The sequence below is a fragment of the Magallana gigas genome, chromosome 10, assembly GCF_963853765.1.
Source record: "Magallana gigas chromosome 10, xbMagGiga1.1, whole genome shotgun sequence".
In the NCBI taxonomy this organism is placed as follows: Eukaryota; Metazoa; Mollusca; class Bivalvia; order Ostreida; family Ostreidae; genus Magallana; species Magallana gigas.
Window position 1 is genome coordinate 19,810,969 of NC_088862.1, and position 27,585 is coordinate 19,838,553.

At 32.2% G+C, this 27,585-nt stretch overlaps 1 protein-coding gene and 1 non-coding gene across 2 annotated transcripts; one reads left to right on the forward strand and one right to left on the reverse strand.

Annotated features, from left to right (window-relative positions):
* Nucleotides 1–1,999: 1,999 nt before the first annotated feature.
* Nucleotides 2,000–9,942, reverse strand: LOC117683522 (uncharacterized). Its single transcript, XM_066073106.1, has 3 exons — nucleotides 9,804–9,942; nucleotides 7,508–7,563; nucleotides 2,000–4,129 (listed from the first exon to the last, which is right to left on the reverse strand). Exons 2-3 carry the CDS (start codon nucleotides 7,553–7,555, stop codon nucleotides 2,309–2,311), a joined length of 1,869 nt encoding a protein of 622 aa, XP_065929178.1. The 5' UTR covers nucleotides 7,556–7,563; nucleotides 9,804–9,942; the 3' UTR covers nucleotides 2,000–2,308.
* Trnas-aga (transfer RNA serine (anticodon AGA)) lies at nucleotides 8,924–8,996 on the forward strand. Its single transcript has one exon. It is a non-coding gene; the product is annotated as a tRNA-Ser (tRNA).
* Nucleotides 9,943–27,585: the final 17,643 nt, after the last annotated feature.

Sequence of the window (27,585 nt, forward strand, 5' to 3'; positions counted from 1 at the left end):
CTCAGTGAGCTAAAAAGATGCTATATGCACATTCCTCTTGAGTATTTTTATTCATATTGGAGAAGATGGCCTATTTTATATGTACAACAACTCCAATCTTGGAATTCTTTGTAATGTTGAATTTGGGATTCATATACAGTACATGCAAGAGACAAACAGAAAGTTTATAAACTGGAATTTTTTTTTATTGTAGATTTCTTTATATACATGTATTGATTGTAATTGTAGCTGGAGTATAGTGAAATAATTATAGCTACAGACAAATGTGATCCAGTGTGATCATGTGATGACTTTTTGCTGGAGTTATCCAATCAGAACAGAAGGCCACAGTCAAGATCTGTTACACATTGCAAGCACAAGAACCATAAACGGCCATTTTCATGGCCACAAAAATATTTCGAAAAGCTGCTTCTATTGCACAAGATTTGAAACAATGTATTAATTAAAATGAGAGTATATTTAAGTATTAAATCATTATTCTTTGAAATAGTCTCATAACTGCAATGGTTTGTGCATACAAATTGAGTAATGCAAGTAATGAAAATTTGTTTGCACAAATCGTTACAGTTATATTACTGTTATCTTTCAAAAATGTTTTAACTGCTTTTTATCTACATATTTTTACATTTCTGCCTTCTCTGCAATTGTTATTGATACCTCAAAATTCCTGTTATAAGCTCAAATGAATGGAATAGTCATTCTAATAGATATGAACATTACCGGTAATTTGATTTTCACGTTATGTTGTACTACTTTAACAACTCATAATTTAACCTTTGAGCACTCTGTGTTATTGCAGATTTTGACAGTTAACATACAAAGATATATATATAATTTAATTCAGATTGTAACACTCTTTCTGATTGGCTTAAAGAACAAGATAGTTTGAAACGATATAAAATGGTTAGGCACAGTTTTAAGAGGCGTCAATTGTGCCAAACCATTTTATATCAAATAAAATTAATATTGAATTCATTCCTTAACTGAAATGCTAATATTTTGGATTTTTATTATAAAGTTAAATGTGTTAAAAGTTAACGATGGCCACTCAGGTGAACTCAAAATTAATAAAACTTAATTAATGAAAAATCGAAAAGCAACCTAGAGATTTTTTGAAAATTACAAAAAAGCACTGCAATATTAAACAAAGAAATAAATTACTGTGGCCTAATGCTACCCCATGATAAGATTAAAAACACTTGCTTCATCTAGTGACAGATTTATTCAAGCAAAAGTATATATATACAGTTTAACATGAAAATAAAAAACAGCTAGAGTACTGCTAAGTGGAGCATCCTAGCAACATGAAATAGTATTTTTAAAAAATGCATTATTTCATAAGCATATGAGGAGATCAATTGGATTTTTTTTTTTTTTAGAGAATCAGAGTATTTTATACATGTGCACGATGAACACACCTGACACATTTAACCCTCTTGTACTCATTTTGATCTTACATGCAAAACATTGATGATAAAATGATATGAAGTTTTAAATTAAAAAAAAAAATTATAAATAAATAATCATCTCTATGAGGAAAAAATAGATTCTCTAAAAATCTCTCAACCAAAATGTACCTACATTCAAAACATGCAGCATAATGTATGATGGAAGATTATTACAGAAGTTAGATTAATTAGAGACCAATATTTTATGCTTTTACCATGTGGTGCTGCTCCTAATAAATAGCCCCCCCCCCCCCTTTGCAAAAAAGAAAAAGAAAAAAAAAGAGGAGCCTACAAGCCAAGCCAATTCTTTATAAATACAATCCCTCCTGACTAACTGAAAACTAAATATACTAATGATATGACCCAAAGCAAGAGTAACATACCAATTTTCTTTTATATGTGCTAAGTTTTAAATCTACACTCGTACTGTAAAGGCATCTAAACACATACCGGTATATTATTTCGTATATGATATACCGTAATTGAATTTACATAACTACAGGTTTAGTTAACTTAGCCCAATGGTTCTGGGAAAAAAGATCAAAAATATAAATACTCTATAGTTTACTGCCAACATATGAATAAAAAGGTCACAAGCTCTAAGCTCAAGTGAACCAAAAGACTAAAGACACATTGCAAAAACAAAGCTAAAAATACAAATATAAATGCAAATAAATTAAAGTGTAATAAGGTGTATTGTACATTGTAACAGTTGCTAAAACCTGATGAAAGTTCGTTATTGACAAAAATAAAGTAATTTAACAGGAAGCTGATATAACTTTCACAATATGGCATGCCTTAACAAAGAGTTGATTACAAACCATTTTTTATGAACCTGTTCATGAATATGTATCAAAAGCTTAGGATGACTTCAAAAGTTCCAAGTAAAATTGATACAGGAGGCAGTTATTTTGTAGTAATGGTTTTTTTGTTCCATGTAAGTTGATCACAGAAATGTTTTCAAATGCACACTTGGTCAATGTAAAGGACTCTTTATTCTGACTTGCAACAATAACAACAGCATGAACTACAACATTTTCGTTTGCAAAAATTTGTTTCACTACATTCAAAGCTTGACCAATAGTATCACCTCGATGCATAGCACCTGTTGCCACTTGAACAAGGTACAATGTTTTTTCCTGAACTTTGATCCTTTTAGATGATGTACAACCTTCACAACGATCAACAGAGACATTGTAAAAAACAAAGTAGTCTACTCCCATGAAATTTGGTATCAGTGGATACACCAAAAACTTATCAAAGTTATTTGAAAGTTGTTTTATAAACAGGGAAAATAAAGCTACATTTCGTTCATGACCTTTGAAATTTTCTGGTATATCTTGATAATACGAAGATAACTCTTTCGCATTTCGTTCAAAGAAATTTTCAACAGATGGCACTACAGTACATGGTGTTTGTAACAATTCTTGCTTTGACTGTGATACCTGATAAATTGTTTCACCACCAATGGAGAATGGCAAAAGTACAGATTGGATCTCTTTTTGAGTATCAACTAACAATTTTTCAAACTCTTTTCTTGCACCACCATTCTGAAACATAATTGGCAAAATTTTATCAGAACCAACATTTTTTGCAATTTGTAGCATCCCCTCTAAATCATAAGGAAACCTTTCTCGCCAACAGTTTGCTAAGGTAGGAATCAAATGTCGAATTTTCACACAGATATCCCCAACATCCAAACCCATTCTTGCATATTCAAGATTACTTTGTAGAAGACCTGGTGTTTGAATTTTGTAATGCTCAACTTCAAAAATGTTGATTCCTATTTTTAATTCCTGTGCCCATTCTCTTTTAATGATGATTTCTTGTTTGTTTGGAATACAATGGAGAAGAACAGCAGTGTGGAGCTGAAACTTGGCATATTCAATGTTTTCAGAACTTTTACAATTTAGGATTTTATGTTGTTTTTCTTTTGTATACTGGGCAAATGCCTCTTCAACTGTTTCATTTGTTCTTGTATACATATCTTCTAACACACTGTTCAATAATCTAGGTGTCATTATGTACTCCTTTGAAAATTCATCATAAACTTCCTTTCCTTTATCTAAAAGGCCTAATCTATGCTCATAATTCATGTCCTCCTTGTCTTTTTGCGATAACATGTATTCTAAGGATCCCTTCCAAATGTTGAGAAAAGTGTCTTCATCAAGCTGAAATTCTCTTCCAAAGTCCATAAACTTATGTGCACTTGCAGTGAAACCTGTTTCAATGAGAATGAACTGTGGATATGAAACTTGCCGCTTGACAATTTTTTTAACTTTTTCTAGATAATGGGCATTATACAGGGTAAGATGATCCACTATTACGCAGTCTCTATTTCCAAATTTCTTAGAATAAGCTTCAAAGGATTCCAAATCTTCATCTCTTTCTTCAATTCTATTTAAGTCAACATAATGAACTGAGAGGTCGCCATTTTCCCGACATTTCAAAACATAGTAAATTGATGATGATGATTTCCCTAAACCCTCAAGTCCGTTTAGATAGATCCAGGTTTTTTTTGTTGCTCTTTCATCCTTTAATTTTTCAAGAAACTCTGCATGAAACTTGGTCTTTATAAAGTATCTTCCATCCATAAAGTGGCATACAATTTCACTAGCAAAATTATTGCCCTCTTCATCATCATGCACATGTCTTAGAACACTGGGTTCAAATTCCTGAATCTGAAAAATAAATTGAAATAACAAATTTACTATTAATTGATACCTAACGTTTCATATCAAGACATTTTGTATCGCATTTAATTTATTGTTATGTTGATTCAATATGGAAAATTTTTAACCAAGATAAGTGACATAGCTTTGAGCATGGGCAATGTACCAAATTGAAATTGTTGTGAAATAGAAAACTAAAATGCATTGACAGAAAAGGTTTAAGGAAGCAGGGTGGTCAACAATTTTACCATCAGATCTGAAAGAAGAGTTTTATAACCTTACTCACTTGATGAATAAACTCAATGAAAAATGTTGTCACTTGATATGTTAAATGCTATTCTAATCAATGTATTAACAGGCATATCATTCTATTGTACTAAGGCCCACCTATTATTTTCAACTTTATTAAAAAATAACAAATGGCTACAAACTAAGATGAATATCCGCTGTAATATTTTCTTAAGGTGGTATGGGACACTTCCATATTGTGATGTACTTCTTATCGTAATGAGCAATAAAATCAATTTCAATTTTAAATTTACTTTTCTTTCCCAAATCAGTTATCTTACAGCTTAGCGCAATGGGTTAGAGCATTACCTATGGATCTGTAAGTCATGAGTTCAAATCCCGCTAGGGTTTTTATAACTTTTACCTTCAAGTTAATTAAAAACTTAATTTTGGTCAAATTTTGTAAAATTTGAAAATTCTAAACAGATGAAAGTATTTTGATTATATAAATGAACTTTTATCCACATTAATATTGACAGGTGTCCCATACCACCTTAAGAACAGCAATAATGCATTTATCCCCATAACAATAATGTGTGAGAACTATGGCTGCAAATGTAAATTGTTTAAAAACCATTATTTTTATTTACTCGTGTCTAAAAAAAACTATCAAAATTGTTGTAGATTTAGTACTAGACAACATTGAGATGGTGACCATCTCAAAGGGGCCCCACTAAAAAATGGACAATAGGATGAAAAGAATTTCAAAGAATTTTGCTTTGACCTTGACCTATAACTTAGAAATTTTCCAGCTTGCATAGAACTTCTAATTCAATCTCATTACCCCTTACATATAGGCATTTTTGTTTAATCTGAGAAAGATTAAGCAAATGGGAAATAATCTATGGTCTAAAACTGATTATAAAGAGATCTGCTATGACCTTCACATTGACTTGGTTCAAGGTCACTACATGCCATTAACCAAAAAGCTCTGTTTAAGTAAAGCATTAGCCAAATAGGGCTAAGTGGAAAAAATATGTATGCTCTTAAAAAAAGGATTTTTGTGTGATCCGATATGACCTTGATACTTGACCTACAAACATTATTCAAGGTTACTGCATACCCTTTGATCAAAGGCACCATGTGGGTGAAGTATGAGTCAGACTTGAGAAAAGGGAGTAAAGATATGGTCTGGACAAGGATTTTTCATATAATTCTGTTATGACCACATCTGACCTTGAAAAATGGTTCAAGGTCACTACACACTCTTTACTCAAAAGCGCTGTTTATGTGAAGTATGAGCCAAATAGGGCTAAGTGAAAAGTATATATGCTCTGAACAAAGAATTTTCGCGTGGTCTAATATGACCTTGACCCTTAACCTACAAACTTCATTCAAGGTCACTGCACACCCTTTGACCATAGACAATCTGTGAGTGAAGAATGAGCAATATTGGACTAAGGGGAGAGAAGATATGCCCCGGATAAGGATTTTATATAAAATTCTGCTATGGCCTTAACCTTAGACCTGGAAACATGGTTCAAGGTCACTGTACACCCTTAACCCAAAGGCACTCTGTGGGTGAAGTATGAGCCAGATTAGGCCAAGGGGAGAGAAGATATGCTCCGAACAACAGATCTCAGATGGACAGACAGAGGGAAGGATGGAAAGACAGACTGATCACTATAGGGCGCCCGCAGAGCTGGGAGCTGGGCCCTAATAATTCATCGTTTAAGAAGGATTACTGCATATCATCCTTTTAATTTTTCTGTACAAGTATTTAATGTTTAGCAAGTAGGGCTGTCACGGTTCCAAATTTTTTTGGGTCGGGTTGTAAAATTTTCGGTTCGGTTTCGGGTTTTTCAGTTCGGGTCTACTTTCAAATAAAAATTCATTGTTTATACTTCAAATGTTCATTTTTTCTATTTCTTCACTCTTTAATAAGAAACTTAAACACAATAACTAGTTTCCTGACTAGAAATTTAAATTACATTTGATAATGTTAAGTAAAATTTTAAAATAAAAACTATATTATTTTAAAGAATAATTTCACCTCAAATAACTTGAAGAACATTTTTAAAGCCGTATGTACTACAAAGGATTATTAGAAAAAAATAATTGTAAACTTTCGTTTTCAATATTTCATTATGAAGTTCCTTTCTTGATAGTTTAAAAATAAGTTTTATGGCCGATTTTTCAATTCAAGTCATTCGTTTTAAGATATAGTTCAATGCTTCTTTTGATAAATGGTTACAGGAGATTTGATAAAAATCATATGTTAACATAAAAAGTATATTTGTGATTTGAAACAAGTAAAGCCTAATGATATGTTCGTGTATTTTCAAGTTACAGGTAATGCACACTGTGTGTTCTGTTTTCTGTATCCACGCAGATTTTCCCACATTATTTTGCATGGATCTGACTTCTGACTTTTTTCATTCAATCTCACTACTAATAAATCCAATTTTTTTTTACCCTAAACATTTCTATAAACAAATATTGAAAACATGTTCGATGTCCGAATCGTAAGCCGCCATCTTTGTTTATTGAACTAGTGTTTATCCTTTATACACAGGTATTTTTTTTTAGGATGAGTGAACAATCATCGGTATACATGGCCAGTTGTATGCAAGTCAATGTTTATTACAAACAACAGGTCCACACTAATAAACCTTTAAATTTCATGCCAATTTTCATAAAAATACGGATTCTATTACACAAACCATACCGAACCGAAATCCCGAAAAACGGAACCAAACAAATTGTTCCGTGGTTTTTGGTTATTTCGGTGACCTGTGTTAGCCCTATTAGCAAGACATTTCTATAAATGACCAACCAAAATTTCAGCACCAATCGTATAATTGAACCCCGGGAATCTTGATTGGAACAAACTTTAATCTACACTACCTTCAGCTTTTCTGATCAATTGGTTTTGGCTAAGAGGATTTTTTAAGATTTGTCTTTAAGTGAAAAGTTTATCATGACTACAATGCCGACTACAGATGACAGACAAGTTTTAATCAGAAAAGCTAACATAAGCCTACTTACTTTGTGAAAATTTTGAATATGGGAAAAAATTTCATAAAATATTTTTTGACATGTGGATTGATAGATTACAGAATTTTTTACAGGTCAATAGATTTAATTAAAGATACTTACTGGATGTGCCATGTCCAATGCTCTCACTAACAGGTGTGTCTTCTGCATTTATCAAACTAGAGGAAACAAAAAAAAAGTTTCACTATACACACTAAAAAAATTCACAAATTGACATGAAATAAGCTATATATAACAATACCACTGGTAGAATATATATAACTCATTTCTCATTTTATTGTGAATTTTTATAGTGTATTATACATCAACATATGCTTTAAAATAAAAAATAAATTATGAAAAAAATAACTCAGGAACCTCATTACAAAATGAATATGGGGGGGGGGGGGGGGGTTGTGTTCCTGTCCCCAAACACCTGTGAATGCAAGGTACAGTGGATAACCATTTATTAACACAACACTTAAATGAATAAGGAATAATGTTTAAATAAAATTCAAACAATGCACATGATTACATATGATATCATATATATAAAAGAAAGCCAAATTGGGCTTATCACTCAGGGACATTTAACCTCTTATTATGTGACCACCCCTACACTATATATGATACATTATACTAGTGTATTATATAAAGTTGTTTGACCAGTTCCGCATAGGGTAATGGATTTGGCGGTGCTGTAAATATTCCCTGGTATACATCTTTTAAAAACTGTAACCCGTGATTCTACCTGTTTAACTGTTACATCAAATAGTGTCATCAATCAATGCATCGCTACATCCTACATCAGCTGAAGTGTATACTCTCAAGTGAGATTTTTGATAATATGAGCAGGGATATGGTGTACATCAACAAAAAAATTAGATCTCAAAATACGTTTTATTTGGCCGAATCAGTACTTGCCACTCTTAAAGTTAAGCGATATTGATAATTTATTCACCAATTAACTGCTAGTTGTGACAAACTTTGCATCAGGACTGCAAAAACTAAACTAAACTCACTACAAATTATTAAGAGTTCTCATAGTATCTTTACAGTGAAAACAAACACACTGCTGTCCATTTATTTATTCCTATTTTCTTAACATATACAGTTTGATTTGCAAGGAAATGTCAAAATCACAATTAATATTTTAGACCGGTTTCTAACGTCCTGTCAGAATACAGTCACAGCGCCTTCTTTTATCATTATTGTGGTACAATATGATTTATTTAAAACTTATAAAGACTATTAATGAATTCCAGAAGTATTTGATTCAATCCACCTCTTCATTTTATCTTAAAACAGTGAAAACCAAATTTGGTATTCGGAACTCGTCAAATGACAGCTCGATAAAATTTTGCATCTACTTGTTTTCTTTTTTTAAATTTTTTTACCTGCATCAACATGATTAGTATGTTAGAATACACACCAAGCCTACTTTTAATAAAAAAATTCATGTTGCAAGTGATAACTAAAGGCACTGACAGACGATTTTATGTGTATGTAGTAGTTGGGGCTATATGGACCGTGGATATCGGCCTGGATAGCTCAGTGGTAGAGCTCCTGACTAGAGTTGCAGGGGTCCCGGGTTCGAATCCCGGTCCAGCCATATGTTTTCAATATGTATATGCTCATTCCTCCTTTCCTACTACAGATGGTGCCGTGGCCTTCCTTGTTCAGGCAATATAAATATAATAAGTCCTGACAAGTTGAACTTGTGTTGTGTCTTCGGGGTCGAAGACTATTTAAGAAGGGAGGAATGTAGTAGTTGGGGCTATATGGACCGTGGATATCGGCCTGGATAGCTCAGTGGTAGAGCTCCTGACTAGAGTTGCAGGGGTCCCGGGTTTGATTCCCAGTCCAGCCATATGTTTTCAATATGTATATGCTCATTCCTCCTTTCCTACTACATGTATATTAGCGTTGCAATGAACTGTAAAATGGCTGTATTTATGACCGCAAAAAATGAAACTGCTGCAGAATTTAAACAAACATTAATAAGTGTTTATATTAAAGGTATTAATATTTTTCTCCATCTTTACTTTCATTAATTAATTGCTATGTAATTTATGAACTATTCGGAACTGGTCAAAAATCAGAACTATAGAGGTGGTCACATACTCGGAGAAAGTTCGTGATGAGCCCGTTGTTTACCATACTTTTAGGAAAATTTCTAGCGCGTAATAGATTACAACGACAAACCTCTGAATTTCTATCAATTATATATATACCTCTTTATTTAAAAAAAAATCACAAAAGCCACAAATAGAACGGCTGATCGATAGAGAACTCGTGTGCAACAATATTATATACGAGTGTGACGCCATTGCGCCATTATGATATGATGCTCTCGGTCATAAATGCCGCTGAGCAACTCTTGTTGTTCATGATTTAATATTTCATAGAATATACTCACCACTTTCTTTAGTTCATCATTTCCAATGCTGACTGCTGAATATGACAGAAATGTCCATGCTTTTCTTCGGATCAGGTCAGGTTGAATTTTCAAATACTGCACGGATTTAATTTGCGGAATGACGATTGACAAAACGAAAACGGGAAACCAAGAGCTGTCATTCTTTTCTTTTTTTTTTGTAGGTAAAAAGTCTGAGTGTTCAAAGACAGACAATAACTATTTATTATTTCATGTGATTTATTTTGTTTTTTTGATCGCGATGTTATATATATTTTTGGGAGTTGATTTTAATCAACTACTCGGGCAAACCAGGCCCCGAGGTTATAAAACTTTTTTCATACTCCTACTCAAACTCGTACTCCGTACTCCGAGTATGTGCTCCACTGAGTACGACTCTAAAAACCGAGGTTATAAAAGTTTTGGAGTACGTTCTCCGCTGAGTACTATTTGGAGTATGCTCCAAAAACCGGTGAAGGAAATTTTACTTCTCTGGAGTAAGATAGAGCACGGTAACTCATGTAAATAGTCCTGTCATGTAGGCAAACTGTACATGTATTCAAATAAATTATTTATCAACAAAATGTAACATGTACCTATGCCCTTTTTCATCTGCAACCATGGAGATGTGTCTGCATCTATAATTTTTTAACTTTTGAGCAACAAAGACGATAAATCCAGTGTTATTGGAAAACTTATCAACAAATTGTGATTATGTCAAATGTTTTTGGAAACCATCTCTCTCTCTCTCTCTCTCTCCCTCTCTCTCTCATAATTTCTATCATCTATCTTGCATGCGTGTTATAATTAATTAAAGTGTTATCAGGGGTTTTTTTTTTTACATAGACAAGCTTAATTCTAATTAACTGTAAATTACACGACGACTCAAACAGAATCAATACATAGATCATACTTAATGTCTTTCCATATATGTTTATTTAAGAATAAAATTTGATGTCATAACACCAAATTTTATTTTTGAATAATCGTTTGTGGAAAGACACTAATATAAGACTTACGACTATGGGATCACCGGAACCAATCGTCTTCATATTCGAGCGTTTATAATCAAATATTAAACTAAATAATGCATTTCACTTTACGTATACTTAGACTTATGTCTATGCTCTCGATGTTTTAATTTGAAATAAATAAAAAAGATCATGAGTAAGGTGATGTTCCGTGGTCAAAATGACTTTGATATTTGGAAACTAAAAATCAAATACTGGTAGATGGTTCGAAATAGAAACCATACCCCCGGCAGTAAAATTAAAATAAAAGTTCCGGCCAATATTAGATAAAGAACACATCTAAATCTCTGCAGCTAATATGTAAAGTCACATAGGAACCCAAATATTTACGTCATAATTTAAAAACATTGCCAACACAAAAATTGAAAATTTGCAATCCTTTTATAAAAAAAACAACTCAACTTTATAAATTTTACAACAAGTTCTACAACTTATATCAATATCTTTCGTTGGCGCGGATTTTAGCGCGAGGGGGTCATAAATGTGGTAGGAAGCCGGAGTGCCCGGAGAAAACCTACGTGCCCAAGCGGGTGACCACCATACCCTTTCACATACAACTTCTGCCGATCACAGGGATCGAACTCGGGTCGCAGAGGTGAGAAGCGAGTGCATTATCCACTATGCGACTTGGACACCCTGCAATCTTTTTGTTTAAGTTTATATCTAATGCCCTTTAACATGCGTTTAAATTACTTACTGCTGTTTCTTGATTAGTTTCTATGTTTCTAAGTAAGATTGCTTTTTGTTAACTTTGTAGAGTACCAGGGGTGGATCCAGGATTTGTAGTTAGGGGGGGGGGGGCGCCAGTATTAAGGCAGGAGGTCTGGGTGCCGCCTTGAGGCCCCCAGTGGGTTCAGGGCAAAGCCCTGTTAGTGGCCCAGGGGGTGAAGCCCACAAACGTTCCTGCATTCTAGAGATTTTGTAGGGTAAAAATGAAGTCTTCAAATTTAGACTGTTGTGATTTCTTTTCTTGTGGTTATACTTGAAGTAATAAAATATAGATTGAATTATTTACAATTTTTAAAGCTTTGTAAATTTAAGACCTGCAGTAATCCCATCAAAACCCTCTGCCTTGCAGAAATATAAGAAACATTTTCTTTTCTTTTCTTTCTTTTGAATGGCTGTAAATAAATCAGTATAAAAAATCAAGTTCAATGGGACGAAGTAATGAAGTTTTAAAAAGGTAACCATGCCAGCTTGTATTATAATAAACATGGAAGAGTCGTTTAAAACACTAGCTAGTAACCAATTACTTAAAGGTCGGAAAGCGTAATCAAAATGGGTTTTCTATGTACGTTGCACCATTAAACCCACAGGTTTTCTTCATACTACACCATTGAAACCAGTCTAATGTAGAAAAATCCCACGACTTTCCAAAAAAAAAAATTAATAATTAAGACTCGCAAGTTGTACATTTTCTTTGCCAGAAGGAGTATTATTTAACTTTATTTTGACAATATTAGGGGGGGGGGGGCGCCGGGTCCCCCCACTGATTTACCGCTTATTCTATATATTTTTTCCCATTCCAAGGTTTGTGGCATGTAACATAAAATGATAAATGATTAATAAGTGAGTAATTGAAAGTGTTATACTTTTAAGCATCCCTTATCCTTTGTCATGTTTAGAACTAACCTACATTCTCACTAAAACCAAAGAAGGGACCCCGCAAGTGCATCTGATTATTATTAATTAATAGCAATACATGTACATTAATTTCTTGATTTTATATGATGGAGAGTATGGGCTGTATTTGACTAAAAACAGAATTCTTAGAAAGCATATGTACATTGATTAATGGAGCGAAATATCTAAAAGTTATTTTGATAATTTTGGTTGCAACTCTCCCTTACTCTTAGATTCACATCTAATATATCTAAATATTTCATTTATAAAATGGTAAAAACTTTCCATTTTTAATTTATTTTAATTTATATACATTGATTATGATTAAATTATAGCGTATAATAAAGCAACATTACAATATGTAACAATATAATATGTTTGCACTACATTTTATTTAGATTAAATGCTTTGAGTACGACTTTGAGAAAGCTCCATAGCTTACTCAGAAAATCGCCGTTTTGTACTCAGCCGGAGTAACGGAGTACGAGTATGAGTATGAAAAAGTTTTATAACATCGATACCTTGAGTACGAGTACGATTTGGAGCACGGAGTACGATTTGGAGTATGAGATCGTACTCAAGAAAGTTTTATAACCTCGGGGCCAGATGACGGTGCATGTGAATCATAGGTTATATAATTTTACGGCATAATTTATAAAAGGGCTAAATGGCGGGCTTTCACTCTGTAAAAAACACGCCCTTCTTTAAACATTCAGTAATTTTATTATCAAATGTCAGCGGATATTGCATTAAACTAAACACGAAAGGTCAATTAAATGGACTTTTTAAAATTACATGTAAAATGTCGGATCAGGCAGATCCATAAAAAGAATTTGCTGAATTCAGCACCATAAACCGCGGGCCCTTAATCGTTGACAGGCCCGATAAACATGATCTGAGCATCAGGGTTCATTTGTACAATGCATTACCATTATAGGTTAGTTAATTAAAATGTGCAATCATTCTTGGAGACGGAAAGAAATATCGATTTACATACAACTCTTTACAGAACTATTCTCTTTACTATTCTCATTACAGAGCCATTTCTATTACCTTAAAAGTTATAATAATTAATTAATACAGAGATTCATTTCGCCAAAGATATTAGTTACGATTATTATGTATGTGTAATATATTTGTATGGAGTGTTTCATTCAGTAAGTTGATTTCAATAATGATTTACATTTAGAATCGCCTGTCTTTGCTTGCAATAATACCACTGCATGCTCCTTGTGATACTTCAGTAACAATCGCAAACGCTTTATAATTTAGGTTAAATGTACTTCATTAAAATATCAATTTTAATTATATTTTTCAAAATAGGGGAGTAAATATGTCCCTGCAGTTCCGATTTTGGGGGTTCGTTTCTTTTTCGGTTACAATAATTAAAATTAAAATATTCTGCATAAAACGACATTAGGTATTATACTCTTACTTCACAAACCGTTAAAAACAAAATGATAAGTAATGATTGTATTCATGAAACTAAGCCTTGGAAATGATTTAGTTAGTGTTCGCCTTTTTGTCTTTCTTTCATCACAGATACATATAAGTTTCAAGACATCATTCTTTTATATTAATTGGGATATCAACACTGCTGGGTACGTGGCGACTGTTGTTCATAGCCAAATCAAAAATGTCAAAGAAAGATTCCTTATTTCGAACATTTACATAACTCGATTAATATTCACCATTCAGTGTAATATTTCAAATTATAATCATTTTCATTAGATCATTGCAGTTACTGCTCTGTGCAATATCAGGAATTCATTTGATACTTTTGGTTACCTAATGTAACAATTCTTTTAATCACATGATGCTGATGAACTCACCAATTTCCTAACACGTGCAAAGTATTGATTTATTTGAAATGTACATCAAAATCTGATTAAGTTTGTAGTGCTTTCACCGACTGAGAAAGGAATGGCATATTAATAAAAAGTGCCGTAAAATTATTTAGAAAATGAAAGGTAAAACTTAAACCAATAAGATACACAAAAAATATGTTTATATGTACGTTATCAAATTAAAATGAGATATGTGTGATACGTATTAAAATGGTAATCTGTATATACTATAAGGAACTGTAATTAATGTAGAATGAAATGAAAAGTTAGCAAGGTCACATACCCCACGTTCCCCCTCTTACTTGAAAATGCTACACATAGTGATGACAGAGTATGCGTTAAATACACAAAACAATTTATTTGATAAAGGCCATACTATAACTGGCAAACAATTATCAGATCAAAACTTCCTCCAAAATTGCACATCTGTTCTTTTGTCTTTAACAATAACTTAATTTTGGACACACCATGACAATATGAGCCTTCGGACCATATAAACGAAATAAATTGATCAACAAATGATTTAAAAAAAAAAAACAAATAAAAAGAAAGAAAAAACGATATACCACGCATTCATGTATAAATTCATTAATTTCTACGGCAAATATAAAAAAAGGAGCAATTCGTCTCTACGAAGAAGACACAATTGCATACTTTTGTAAACTAAGTCATTACATGTATTAGTGTTCTGAATGATGAGACAAATTACAATTCCTATGCTAATTTTCCTTAAAGGAGTTGCAGATAAAATGGAAAAATTTAAGTTACAGAATTTGATGTAATTCTATTTTTGCTTGCAACTTTGTATATAAAGCAGTGTAGAATTTTATCTAGAAAGTTTGTATTAACTTTTATAAGTACATTAGATAAAACTGAAAATGGTTACACAGACAAATGTAGCAGATTTCACGCTTTATATAGGGGGAATCCTCATTGTAATGAAAAAAGACAATTTTTTGAAAACTGAATTTTGTTTCATAGAGGCATAGTTTTAAAAAATCGAACTTTTGGGGAAAAAAACAATACCTTTGAAATCTAAAAACGCAGTGTTCAATTCCCCCGCTGTAAGTCATGTCTAGATTAGTCGAGTGGTAACGCAGTAAGAATAGAATGTAGCAGTATCCAACTTTTTTGATTGGGATTCGAATTCCGAAACAGTTGGAATTTATAATACATATTTCTTTTAATCGGAAGAAAAGATAATTCATATAGATGATTTAAGAATGTCAGGATAAAATTAACGCGTGTCAATGTAATATTAATGCATGCGTGCTTAATTTTTTTTTCAAGATTACTTACTAAGTGAAGTCCCCGTTATAAACTTGAATTGCATGTATAAACATTTTCTTCTTAACAAAGGATTTTAAAACCATGTACGCATCAGTGTAGAAAGTTGATTCCCCCCCCCTTTTTTATGAAATAACCGGGTATGCCAATTTCAAATGTACAGGTTGTTAAAAGCAAAAAAATCATTAAAAAAGGTATAAATCGGTAATGACGCAATAAGTTTTTTTTTTTTTTTATAACTGTTTTTATTACCCCAGAACATGTAAGAGTATTCTTATAGCCGAGGTTGGGGAGCCTTGGCGTCTATAAGTTAACATTATATATACTGAAAAAAATTTTGAAACGGGGTGTTTTTACAAATAACATCATTCATACACCCACTCATTCAGTTGCATGTATATGTACATTACTCTACATCATAATCAAGTACAAAAAATCAGCATTTTACAGTAAACAAAAATAAATTACTTTGTAATATCTAAGATCATAGGGGCAAAAGGCTTAAAATCAACAATCATTATTAAAGGACAACCTCGCCCATCTTACATGAAATTTCTCTAATTCACAATTTTTCGTGTAAATAAATTTTTCACATTTGTAATAATAAAGTATTTCACGTTTGATTCCAGTAAAGGAGGGTAATTCTTTTCTACTCCTTTTTCTATATATATGTCTCTTTACAATACATATTATTATATTGAAAATGATATAATATTTGTAGTATCTACCAAATATAACATCTATTTTGTTCAATGGTATATCTAATTCAAATTCGTCTTTCATCCAAACTAGTAAATTATCCCAGATTTCACTCACATATTCACATTCCCAAAAAAGATGACAAATAGTTTCTGCATTACATCTACAAAATGTACATAACTCTGATTCAACTATTCCTATCTTACATAAATAAGTATTAGTCGCAATAATTCGATGTACAATCCTGTATTGAAACCATCTTAATTGTACGTCGTTAGTTATTTTGAAAAATAATAAGTTTTGTCTTTTCCACCATATGTTATTTACATTCATGTCTAGTTCCTTTTCCCATTTCAATTCTGATTTTGGTTTATTCCATTTCTCATCAATAAAAATATCATAAAAGTCTCTTGAGCCTTGTTTATTTTTCCTAATTATCCGTAAAAATTCTGGATAATATGGAATATTTTGAAGAATAATTTCTGTATCATAGTTTAACCGTAACTTTTTAATACAATCTACAATTCCTAAAAAATGTGTAAACGGAGGTTTAATATCATATTGGTTACAGAATTGTTCGTATTTCATTATTGTACCATCATTGTTGAAAAAATGTAGTATTTGATGTACACCTTTGAAAAACCATTGCTTATAAAAGACATATTTGTTATTAATACATATAGACTCATTAAACCATATCGGGCTTAAAATAGATAATTCACTGTCAGTACATTTTCTAAGTTCAAAAAATGACAAAAAAACATCTTTCCAAAATAGATTTTTACAAGTTTTTGACAGTTGATATAGTATTTGTCTTCCAACAATTGTCATATTTAAAATATTTGGAAAAGTACTTATTATCAAGTCTTTCCAACTTGACTGACAAGCATCATTAAAAAATCTGCGTATCCAGGTGATTTTCAAGCTTTTGCAAAAAGAGTCAAGACATATCATTCTTAGCCCACCCTTTTCATAACTTTGAATAATGCTACTTTTGGCTACTCTTGATGTTTTTGAATTCCATATGTAATTATAAAAAATTGTTTCAATTTCCTTTATATGTTTTCTTGGAGGATTAGGAAGACTTATTAAGAGATGCGTAATTTTTGGAAGAATCAAATTTTTAATTACTGTGATACGTCCTGCTGTAGATAGCATTCTTCTAGACCATGCGCTTATTGATAGTTTCATTTCATTGATTTTTGGTTTAAAGTTTAACTCGTACATATATGTATTATCTAAGTTTACACAATAAGTAATGCCTAAAACTGTAAATAGTTCCGGAGACCAGTTAACTTTTTCAAAATCCTTGAAATATTCATTTGATTTGTTTGATAAGGGTCCTATTTTTACACACTTAGTTTTATCATAATTAGGTTTTAGTCCTGAGTATTTTGCATATTCATTAACTAAAGAAAGTGCTGTCTTAATTGAATTTTTCGAACCTTTTAATAATAACACTGTGTCATCTGCGTATTGTAGTAATTTATATTCTTTGTTCATTACACTAATCCCTTCAATTAATATGTTGTTTCTTATCATAAGGCCCATTATTTCCGCACAAAGTATAAAGATATATGGTGATATTGGGTCCCCTTGTCTACATCCCCTGCCCATATTAAAAAATTCTGAAAATATACCATTTTGTATAACACAAAGTTTTGCATTATTAAATAAAGTTCTTATTGCATTTTGGAAATTCTCACCAAAATTAAAAAATGTTAAAACTTTAGAAATAAATTTCCAAGAGACTGAGTCAAATGCCTTTTCAAAATCAAGTATGAGAATTAGACCTGGGGTATTAGTTTCATTGCAGTAATGTATAATATCATAAAGTAGTCTGGAATTCTCCCCGATATATCTCCCTGCTAAAAAACCTTTTTGATTTTCGTGGATTATGTCAACAAGAATGGGCTTCATACGGCTAGCCAGGACACTTGATAATAACTTATAGGTTACATTAAGAAGTGAAATTGGCCTCCAATTTTTAAGATATTCTCTGGGTTTTTGTCCTTTTGGTAGGATTGAAATGATTCCTTGTGTTTGTGAGTGAGAAAGAATACCAGAATCAAGACTACATTTAAAGGAATTAAATATATAAGATCCAATATCAGACCAAAAAAATTTAAAAAAATTCTGCTGTAAATCCATCTGTTCCTGGTGATTTATCATTTTTAAATAGTTTTAATGCCTCTAATATTTCCTTTTTAGTTATTTCTAATTCTAATTTATTTCTCATAGTTTCTGTAACTTTTTTTACATCCTTTTCCATAATTACTTCTTGAAGATTTACCTCCTCAAGTAAATGATCTTTATTCTCATACAATGACTTATAAAAATTTTTTACTTCATGTAAGATTTCATTTTGATTATTGATCTCTACTCCTTGGTCATTTATTAGCCTAGATATGTTTTTATTTATATAGTTTCTTTTTTCAAGTGCAGCAAAATATTTAGTAGGTTTTTCTCCTTCCTCTATCCATTTGCAATGACTTCTTATTAGTAGTCCATTAAGTTCATATTTTCTTATATCTTCCAACTCTGTTTGAAGTTCATTTAATAAATCTGAATAAAGTTGTGAAGGGCACATGTCATACATTTCTTGTAGAGCTTTAATCTGAATGATAGAATCTTTTTTCTTATCTTTTCTTTCTTTAGCTTTAAGTGATGAATAATATATGGATAAGCTTCTGATTTTCATTAGCAATACATCTAAGAATAAATCTTTGCGGATATATAATTCCGCATCAGGCCCTGGCACGTACGGAGGCCTTGTATATTCAAAAACTGTGTCATTAATAATTTCTTTGATTTTCAATATATATTCTTTGTCTCTTAACAAAGAGTTATTGAATCTCCAGAATCCTCTACCTCGTTCGAAGTCATTAATCTTAAATTCAATATTAATTATTGAGTGATCTGTTCTATAACCTGGAATAATCTTAACATTTCCTAAAATTGACATTAACTCTTCAGATATGAGAAAATAGTCTAATCGAGCTTGTTTTGTGGGATTTCGACGAGTCCAGGTAAATTTTTTTGAAGTTGGGTTATTTACTCTCCAGGGGTCTACAAGATTGAATTTATTTTTAAGATTTTGTATTTCTATCCTATTTTTGGGGTTGTTTTCTTTGACATAATTATGGCAATCTAACATAAAATCTTGAACTACATTCCAGTCTCCACATAAAATAACAAATTCGTTACCAAATTCTTCTATAATATTTCCAACATTTGAGTAAAAATCTTGATCATCTCTATTTGGTCCATATAAATTAACCAAAGTTATATTATATTTATTATCTACTAACATATTGGTAATAATAAAGTTTCCATTGGAATCAGATTTTGTTGAAGATATTTTAACTTCTACATTATTGTTCATAAGTATTAGTGTTCCTCTAGCATCTGTTCTACCTTCACTCATCAAAATATCATGTCCCCACTGGGCATATACTGAACTCTTTTCATTCTCTGTACAATGGGTATCTTGGAGACAATAAATGGAAGATTTTAAATCTCTAAGGTAATTAAAAACATCCTTTCTTTTCTTACTATCATTTAGCCCCCTGCAGTTTACAGACGTTATACTAAAATATGACATAATATAAAGTTGTTAAGTTTGTGTTTGAACATGCTACATATACACACACAACATTCATGCTTAAAAAACCAAAAGCTTCCGGGTTGTGCATCTACTTACACCAAAACAAAAAACAAAAAACAAAAAAAAATTGAAAAGTTTCAAACAAGAATGTGAGGTAGGTTTATAATAAGCTTTGTATAGCCACAAAAAACCTCTTGTGTTACATATATACGGAAAATAGGCTAATAAGGCTACCTGTAGGACTCATTAATAATAATGGTCTATCACTATGTTAACTATACTATGTAACTATATGTACCTGTAGGACTCATTAATAATAATGATCTATCACTATGTTAACTATACTCAGTCATCCTTGGTAGGGGATCCATTTGTCTTCACTCTTTCTACGGCACTGGAGAATTACATCATCTTTTGTTTCTATGATCCGAGTCTTCAAGTTTTTTTCCCTCCTCAGTTTGTATGCTTTGCTGGCTAGCTCGCTACGTTTTTTTTTCAGGTGATTTACGAGGTCTGTCCGAATTGCCATACCTTTCGGAAGAGTTGTAACCCTGGCGAGATGGAGGATCAGGTTTCGGTCTGCCATTTTTGCGAATTTCACAATGATTGCCTCCGGCGCATTCGCAATAAGTTAATAAAAATATGTACGGATTTTGTTCCACTTTTTTATCTTTAAAATTGATTCGTAATGTTATCACAGACAAAGACAGTTGAAAGTGTAAATATTTAGATATGACTCTTCAAGCGATACGGATATTAAAAGGTTCTTTCCACGTTAGGGAATAATCCCGCTAATTTACAACACTCTCTTTTGTGTCGAAACTTAACAAGCTAGTTTTAGGAATTTGCGTTATCCAATTCAAGGAAGAATAAGAAATAAAACTAATAAGAAATTTGAACAGAGAAAAAAAAATATGATAATCTAATTAAATCAGATGCATAGTTCGACGTACTATATTGAAACAAGAGGCCAATGGGCCACATCGCTCAACTGAGCAATGATAGACATAATAAAATCAGCTTTATGGAGTCATATACAAAATATCTTAACAATATCGTATAATAGATCCTGTATGTAAAAAATTCTCCTGCATATTCTTGTGTTTATCATTGATCCCTTTTGTAAAAGGGTGATTTTACAGTCATATTACATATTGAGCATTGCAGTTCTCGATAAAATGATCAGACTTAAACAACTGTTTATATATGGATTATAAACCTACATAAAACTTTGAACCCTTTGTGAGGCCAAAGAATTGTCCAGGGGCCAGAGTCTAAACAATTTTAAAGAAGCAACAATAATTCAAAATGCTTGCATATAAGTAAAACCATATATAATAACACTTGAGTTTTTATGGATAATTTAAATGTTTTCCTTTGTAAAATTGGACCCCCCCCCTATGTGGCCCAACCCTAGTCCTGAAGATTATGATTTTGACAAATTTTAAACTACACTATCTGAACTGACTTTTCTAGGCAAATGATTTTTAAAGATGTTCCCTAGGTAAAAGTTTGAACCCCTCCCCCATTGTGGCCCCACCCTACCCCCAGTATCATGATTTGAACAAACTTGAATCTTCCATACCTGAGGACGCTTCCACAAAAGTTACAGCTTTTCTGCCCGATCGGTTTCTGAGAAAAAGATTTTTAAAGATTTTTCTCTATATATTCCTATGTAAAAATTCACACACCCCCCTATTGTGGCCCCACCCTACCCCCAGAGATCATGATTTGAACAAACTTGAATCTAAAATACATGAGGATGCTCCCACACAAGTTACAGCTTTTCTGACTGATCAGTTTCAGGGAAAAAGATTTTTAAAGATTTTTCTCTATATATTCCTATGTAAAAATTCACCCCCCCCCCATTGTGGCCCCACCCTACCCCCGGAGATCATGATTTGAACAAACTTGAATCTAAACTACATGAGGATGCTCCCACACAAGTTACAGCTTTTCTGGCTGATCAGTTTCAGGGAAAAAGATTTTTAAAGATTTACTCTATATATTCATATGTAAAAATTCAACCCCCCATTGTGGCCCCACCATACCCTTGGGGATCATGATTTGAACAAACTTGAATTTACACTACCCGAGGATGCTTCCACACAAGTTACAGCTTTTCTGGCTGATCAGTTTCAGAGAAGAAGATTTTTAAAGATTTACTCTATATATTCCTATGTAAAAATTCAACCCCATTGTGGCCCCACCCTATCCCGGGGATCATGATTTGAACAAACTTGAATCTACACTACCTAAAGATGCTTCCACAGTTCCAGCTTTTCTGCCAAATGGTTTTTGAGAAGAAGATTTTTGAAAATACCAACAAATTTTCAATGATTTTTTAATCATCTCCCCTTGAAAGAGTCCTTCATGTTAACAAACTCGAATCCCCTTTACCTAAGGATGTTTTGTGTCAACTTTGGTTGAAATCGGCCCAGTGGTTCTGGAGAAGAAGTCGAAAATGTAAAAAGTTTACGGGCACACAGACGAACAGACGGACGCCGGACAAAAAGTGATCAGAAAAGCTCACTTTAGCTTTCAGCTCAGGTGAGCTAAAAAAAAATACTTAAATTATAACATGAAGTAAAAATATAATGAGCTTAAAAGTCAACTCTTAAGTCATAAAAATCTTTTATAGAAATTCAGAATGCAAGATCATCTTTTTTAATCCGCTGAACGGAAAAATAATTATAACTGAATGCGTAACCACACCGGTACCCCTATGTCAAAATCTAATCTATAATAAGAAAATATTGATTAGGATTTATTGTTCTTTAACTACAATTATCTTAATTTCAATAACAAAAGTTTCAAACTGGAAAGTGAAAAGTTTAGGAAGGGCAAATATATAATAATTAAAATATTACGGCGGAGGAAATCACAAAACTTACATTGAAAGAAATTTTGACAATCAAAGAAAAAAAGAGGAAAACCTTGAAAGCCTTAGCATAATACCATTGAATTCTTAATGTTATGTTATATACGAAACACTGTACAATATATAGTTTAAGTATACTATACTCTTTGGTCATGCTATTCAAATACTGAAAAGAGGATACAAATTTATCTCCTGCCACCCAACACACACGCGCACCCACCTTCTCTCACCACACAAACACACAGACAGATGTAAGACGTGTTTTATGATACGTCCCTTTTTAATCATTGGTAGAGGTCAATAACTACAAACAAATATCACCCATTCCATTCAGACACCTCCTCCCCCTCTATTTGAGGTATTTCCCTTTACTTTATTTTGTTTTTATTATTTTCAATGGTGTATGTAAATGAAAGGAAGGGAGGCCTTTCTCCTATAAATTTGTAAGTCAAGCGAAAACAGAATGATAGCTAATTTGCCTGATACGGCATGTGAAGTTGCTTTAATTAATATTTTTTTAAATGGAGATCTTTATTCAACATCAATATAGAAGCTTATAGTGTAGCAACCAATAAAGAAGACGTCTGGAATTGTCTGATATAAAGAATTAAAATGCCTGTAATAAGTTTTTCTAAAAATGCTAAGTTATAGTTTTGTGCGCACAATCTCAATTGCACTGAACGTGTATTTATATTTATTTGAAATCATTATTATCTTTTGATGTGTCTTCAATTGTATAACGTTTAGTTGGAGAATATTATATACGGGCAACATCACTAAAGACATTACGAACATGTAGAAATTGGTATTTGAATATCAACTGTTCGCTTTTTAAAAAGATGAACTAATACCAAACTACATGTATGGAATGGGAAATCCGACAATTTCAAGGATAGTGTTGGTGCATGTGAACCCGATACTAAGCAGATACGCATTATTCGTTGTATATTGTGTTTCAACATTATAATGATAATAATGATCATAATAATGATGATGATGATGATAATAATAATAACAAAATTATATATGATAAGTATTGTAAACAGACAAGTTGTGTGTCATCATCGGTAACCTACATGTACGTCTGATTTACATCGATTCTCTCTATCAATTGAGATATCATGTAGTTTGCAAAGATGACTATGTGAGCCCCCCTCCCCCATAAAGAAAAAAAAATTGAAAAACAAAACAGGTGTTATAAATATACAAAACATGTACAGTAATGAGTTAATTTGATTGGGCAGCAAGCAACACACAATGACACGTTCACGTTAAAAAACAATGGGCCCTGAATCAATGACGGGCCCGCAAATGATGATGCACGTAAACGATCTGTAAGAAAGTAAAATACTCCACAAATCTGCTTTTCATGTTTTTCATTGAAGATGATTTTTATTTAACACGTGTAGATCCGTAACTCTTAGCAATTTAAGATACTTAATGCAAGTTATTCAATATTCGAAACCCCTTTTTTAATGATTGTGATTTTTTTGAGGTACTGTTTGCTTTATCAAAAAAATTTTTTTTTTTTTAGGGGGGGGGGGGGTATGCGGCTTTGAAGGCAATTGCATGGCGTTTGTGTGTCAGGGGATCCGGACTCAAACTCTCCAAAAAATAAATAGATAAATAAAGTGTATTAATATTAATTCATATTGTAAATTGACTGAAAATAGCCCTGGAACCGCTTCGTCAAAATTAGTACTTCCATTGACACCCCCCCCCCCCCACACACACACACACATCCCGGAGTCGGATGGGGGAATAAAGGTGGGAGGGGAGATGGCGCCGCACATGGAATGTAACGAGCATTGAAGAAAACAAACACACAAAACTTATGAATCCTTGTTAGCCTGATGCATGGCAAATTCTGCGATGTAAATGAAAATGTTTATATTTGCATCTTTTATGAATCATTCTTCAAATGTCAATACAATGTGAAATAATGCATAAACTGTACAACGGTATTAAAATTACATGTCAAATAAGATGACAAAGCGTCTGTATGAATTCTGCGATGCCGCGACACAAATCAGTCATGGGCCCAGAAATTATGACGGGCCCGAAAAGGATGATCTGTAAAGCCATGGTCCTTGATAAATATTATTTTGATTTCATCACATTCTACATACGCGTTTATTACAATTGTTTATAAAAAGTTCAATACATACTATATATATAGCTATATTAAAGATCAAATGAACTGACAACGCACTATTAGAGACGAAAAAAGAATATACTTTCATTAATTTTATTTCTCATTTTTGTGGCTTTTTCATTTTAAGGCGTAAAATTACAATTAGTAACAAAATTTTATCTTGCTGAATTAATTTGTTATTTTCAACAATTGTTTACATGTAAAATTGCTCTCCTCTTACTGGCATTTCTTTTTACTTTGCTCTCTATAATACCGTAATCCGACTCGTACATTTAACAAAAACTTGTAATGCACTTTCATAAAAATATATATAAGCAAGACTTTTTTAAAGATTAATATGAATTGCTTAACAAGATCCAAAGTTGATTTATAGCTTAACGTGGTAATCAATATTAGTAGTAATTGCCGCGAATAGAAATTCTACTGTACGTTAGAGTATATTACTGCCCACCTGACGGTCAAGCTTCACTAAATCTACAACGGCTTATACATACATAGCTACTGCAACAGAAGTATTCACATGTACATATTAATATAATGGTTTCATAAAATATTCAAGGAGCCACACGAGGAAAACCGGAGGGAGACGGAACATGTTTTGAAAACTTGTAGTATTACAGTAGTGTATTTTATAACAGAATAATAATTATAAACCTGAAAAATAAACATCAATGAAACACTTATTTATCCGTTCATATATTTGATACAGTGATGTGAGAATAAAAATCTAAATCCGCTTGTGGATTCCACGGAATTTTAAAAGCGTTCTGAGATAACCGTGTAACATCATCTTTTCAAATTTTTGTCACAAGCAATATGACCTCCGACAAACTGTCATATTCTTTTCAATCAAATTCATTGTACTTCTGCAAAAATAAAGTTCCGAAGACAAATTTAAAGAAAATATAAGGGCCATCTTAAGTCAAATTTAAAATTGGAAACCAAAGCTGACTAAGAAATATCCTAAACTAAAACACCATTTATACGACACGATTTGCATACCTCAGTATAGTTTACACATATATAAATTTACTTACATGTGCAGTTTTTGTTGTATGAACTGATTTGCTTATATGCAAATTCTGCACAGTTGAGTAAATCTGCACCTAGTCAGGACTAGATGCAAATTAACTTTCGCAGAAATGTTGTCGCAAAACCAAAGAGATCATCTCAAGATCATATATTTAGGCAAAACCTAACATGTGGGCAGCTTATAATTTGGTTCAACAGAGAAAGTCCAGTATATAATTCGAGTGTGCGGCCGTAACTTTCCGCAGTTTCTATTTTCATGCAGTTGTTTGTGAGAAGTTATAACTTTATGTAGTATTGTGTTTTAATCAAAATTAGCATTTTTCGTAGCATGCATGTGTTCAAGAATTGTGATTTTAAGACATTAAATGAGTAAAATTTTAAGACAGCAGCCCTGGTATTGTAAACTAAGCATGAATCAGAAGAAAAGTAGCATATGACTTGCTCGCATATTGAAGACGGCCGTGAATTTATAACGCTCGAGATCACCTCAAGGAAATAGGGAAAGTAAATGTATACATTGGGTTTTTAAAATCTTAAAATAACAAGTATAGTATAAAAAATTCATCAATATCTAGGGTAAAAATAATTAGAATCGACATCAATAAGAAGAGAGCGGATATTTATCAGAAATATAAAATAACTATTGGACTATATAAATAATTTATTTCAAATATAATGCAAACATTTTGATAAGTTGCTTGGGGATGATGGTAATGCCTTTCTGACTGCGCTCGATGGACCAGCAATGCACTCCTCAATTCTTGAAATTGACATTTTTCTAATGATGTTTTTTTCCTCGTCAATTGTGGTCTTAGACTTGGCCCTGGTGGTGAAATTTTCTCTCCTGTGTTTTTCTGTTATTTCCCATCCAAAGCCATTTTCTCTCTGCTTTTATACAACCCAGGCATGTCCACTTTTACTTTTCATCTGCCGAACTTACATACCATGTGCATTTACTACATTGACTTTTGATGCTATCTCTCCTCATGTCTCCTTCTTCAGAGCAGTCGGCAGAGGAGTTCGGTTTTGATAATATCCTTTTTTCCATCAATCTCGTCGTTAAATTGAACACCGTGCTTCCTGCACATCGTTACACATTTTTTCTGACCGCATGGGCTTGTAAGTTTATAATTGCTGAATGCATTATATTATTATTATATTCATTTATTATATTCTAGACTGCTGTATTTAACAATAATACCCTCGTAAAAGATAGTTATTCGATGCAATAATATATTTTTTCAGAGCATAAATCTCATCAAAATATGCACTTGTAATTATTATTTAAACTCTTAAAAATTAAAAATATAAATAAGAAGAAAAGGGGCTCTGGGCAAGAAAGTTCTTTTAATTGCAGTAAAATATTAGTACATGAATTTTCGAAAGATTTCTAATACTTGCGGAAGATTTGAGAAACTAAAATGATTGTCATTAGTCATATCGTATAAGAATCTTTAGATATGTCTTATAAAAGATCTCATGATAGTTTTGTAAAACCCAGTCCTGGTCTTTACTGCATGCTTGCAGGTTTTTCATTATATCCATTATTCCTGCTAAGTTTCAAAATACTAATACTTTCTAATTATGCGTAAAAAAAGTTCTTTTTATTTTTTTTTAAAGATG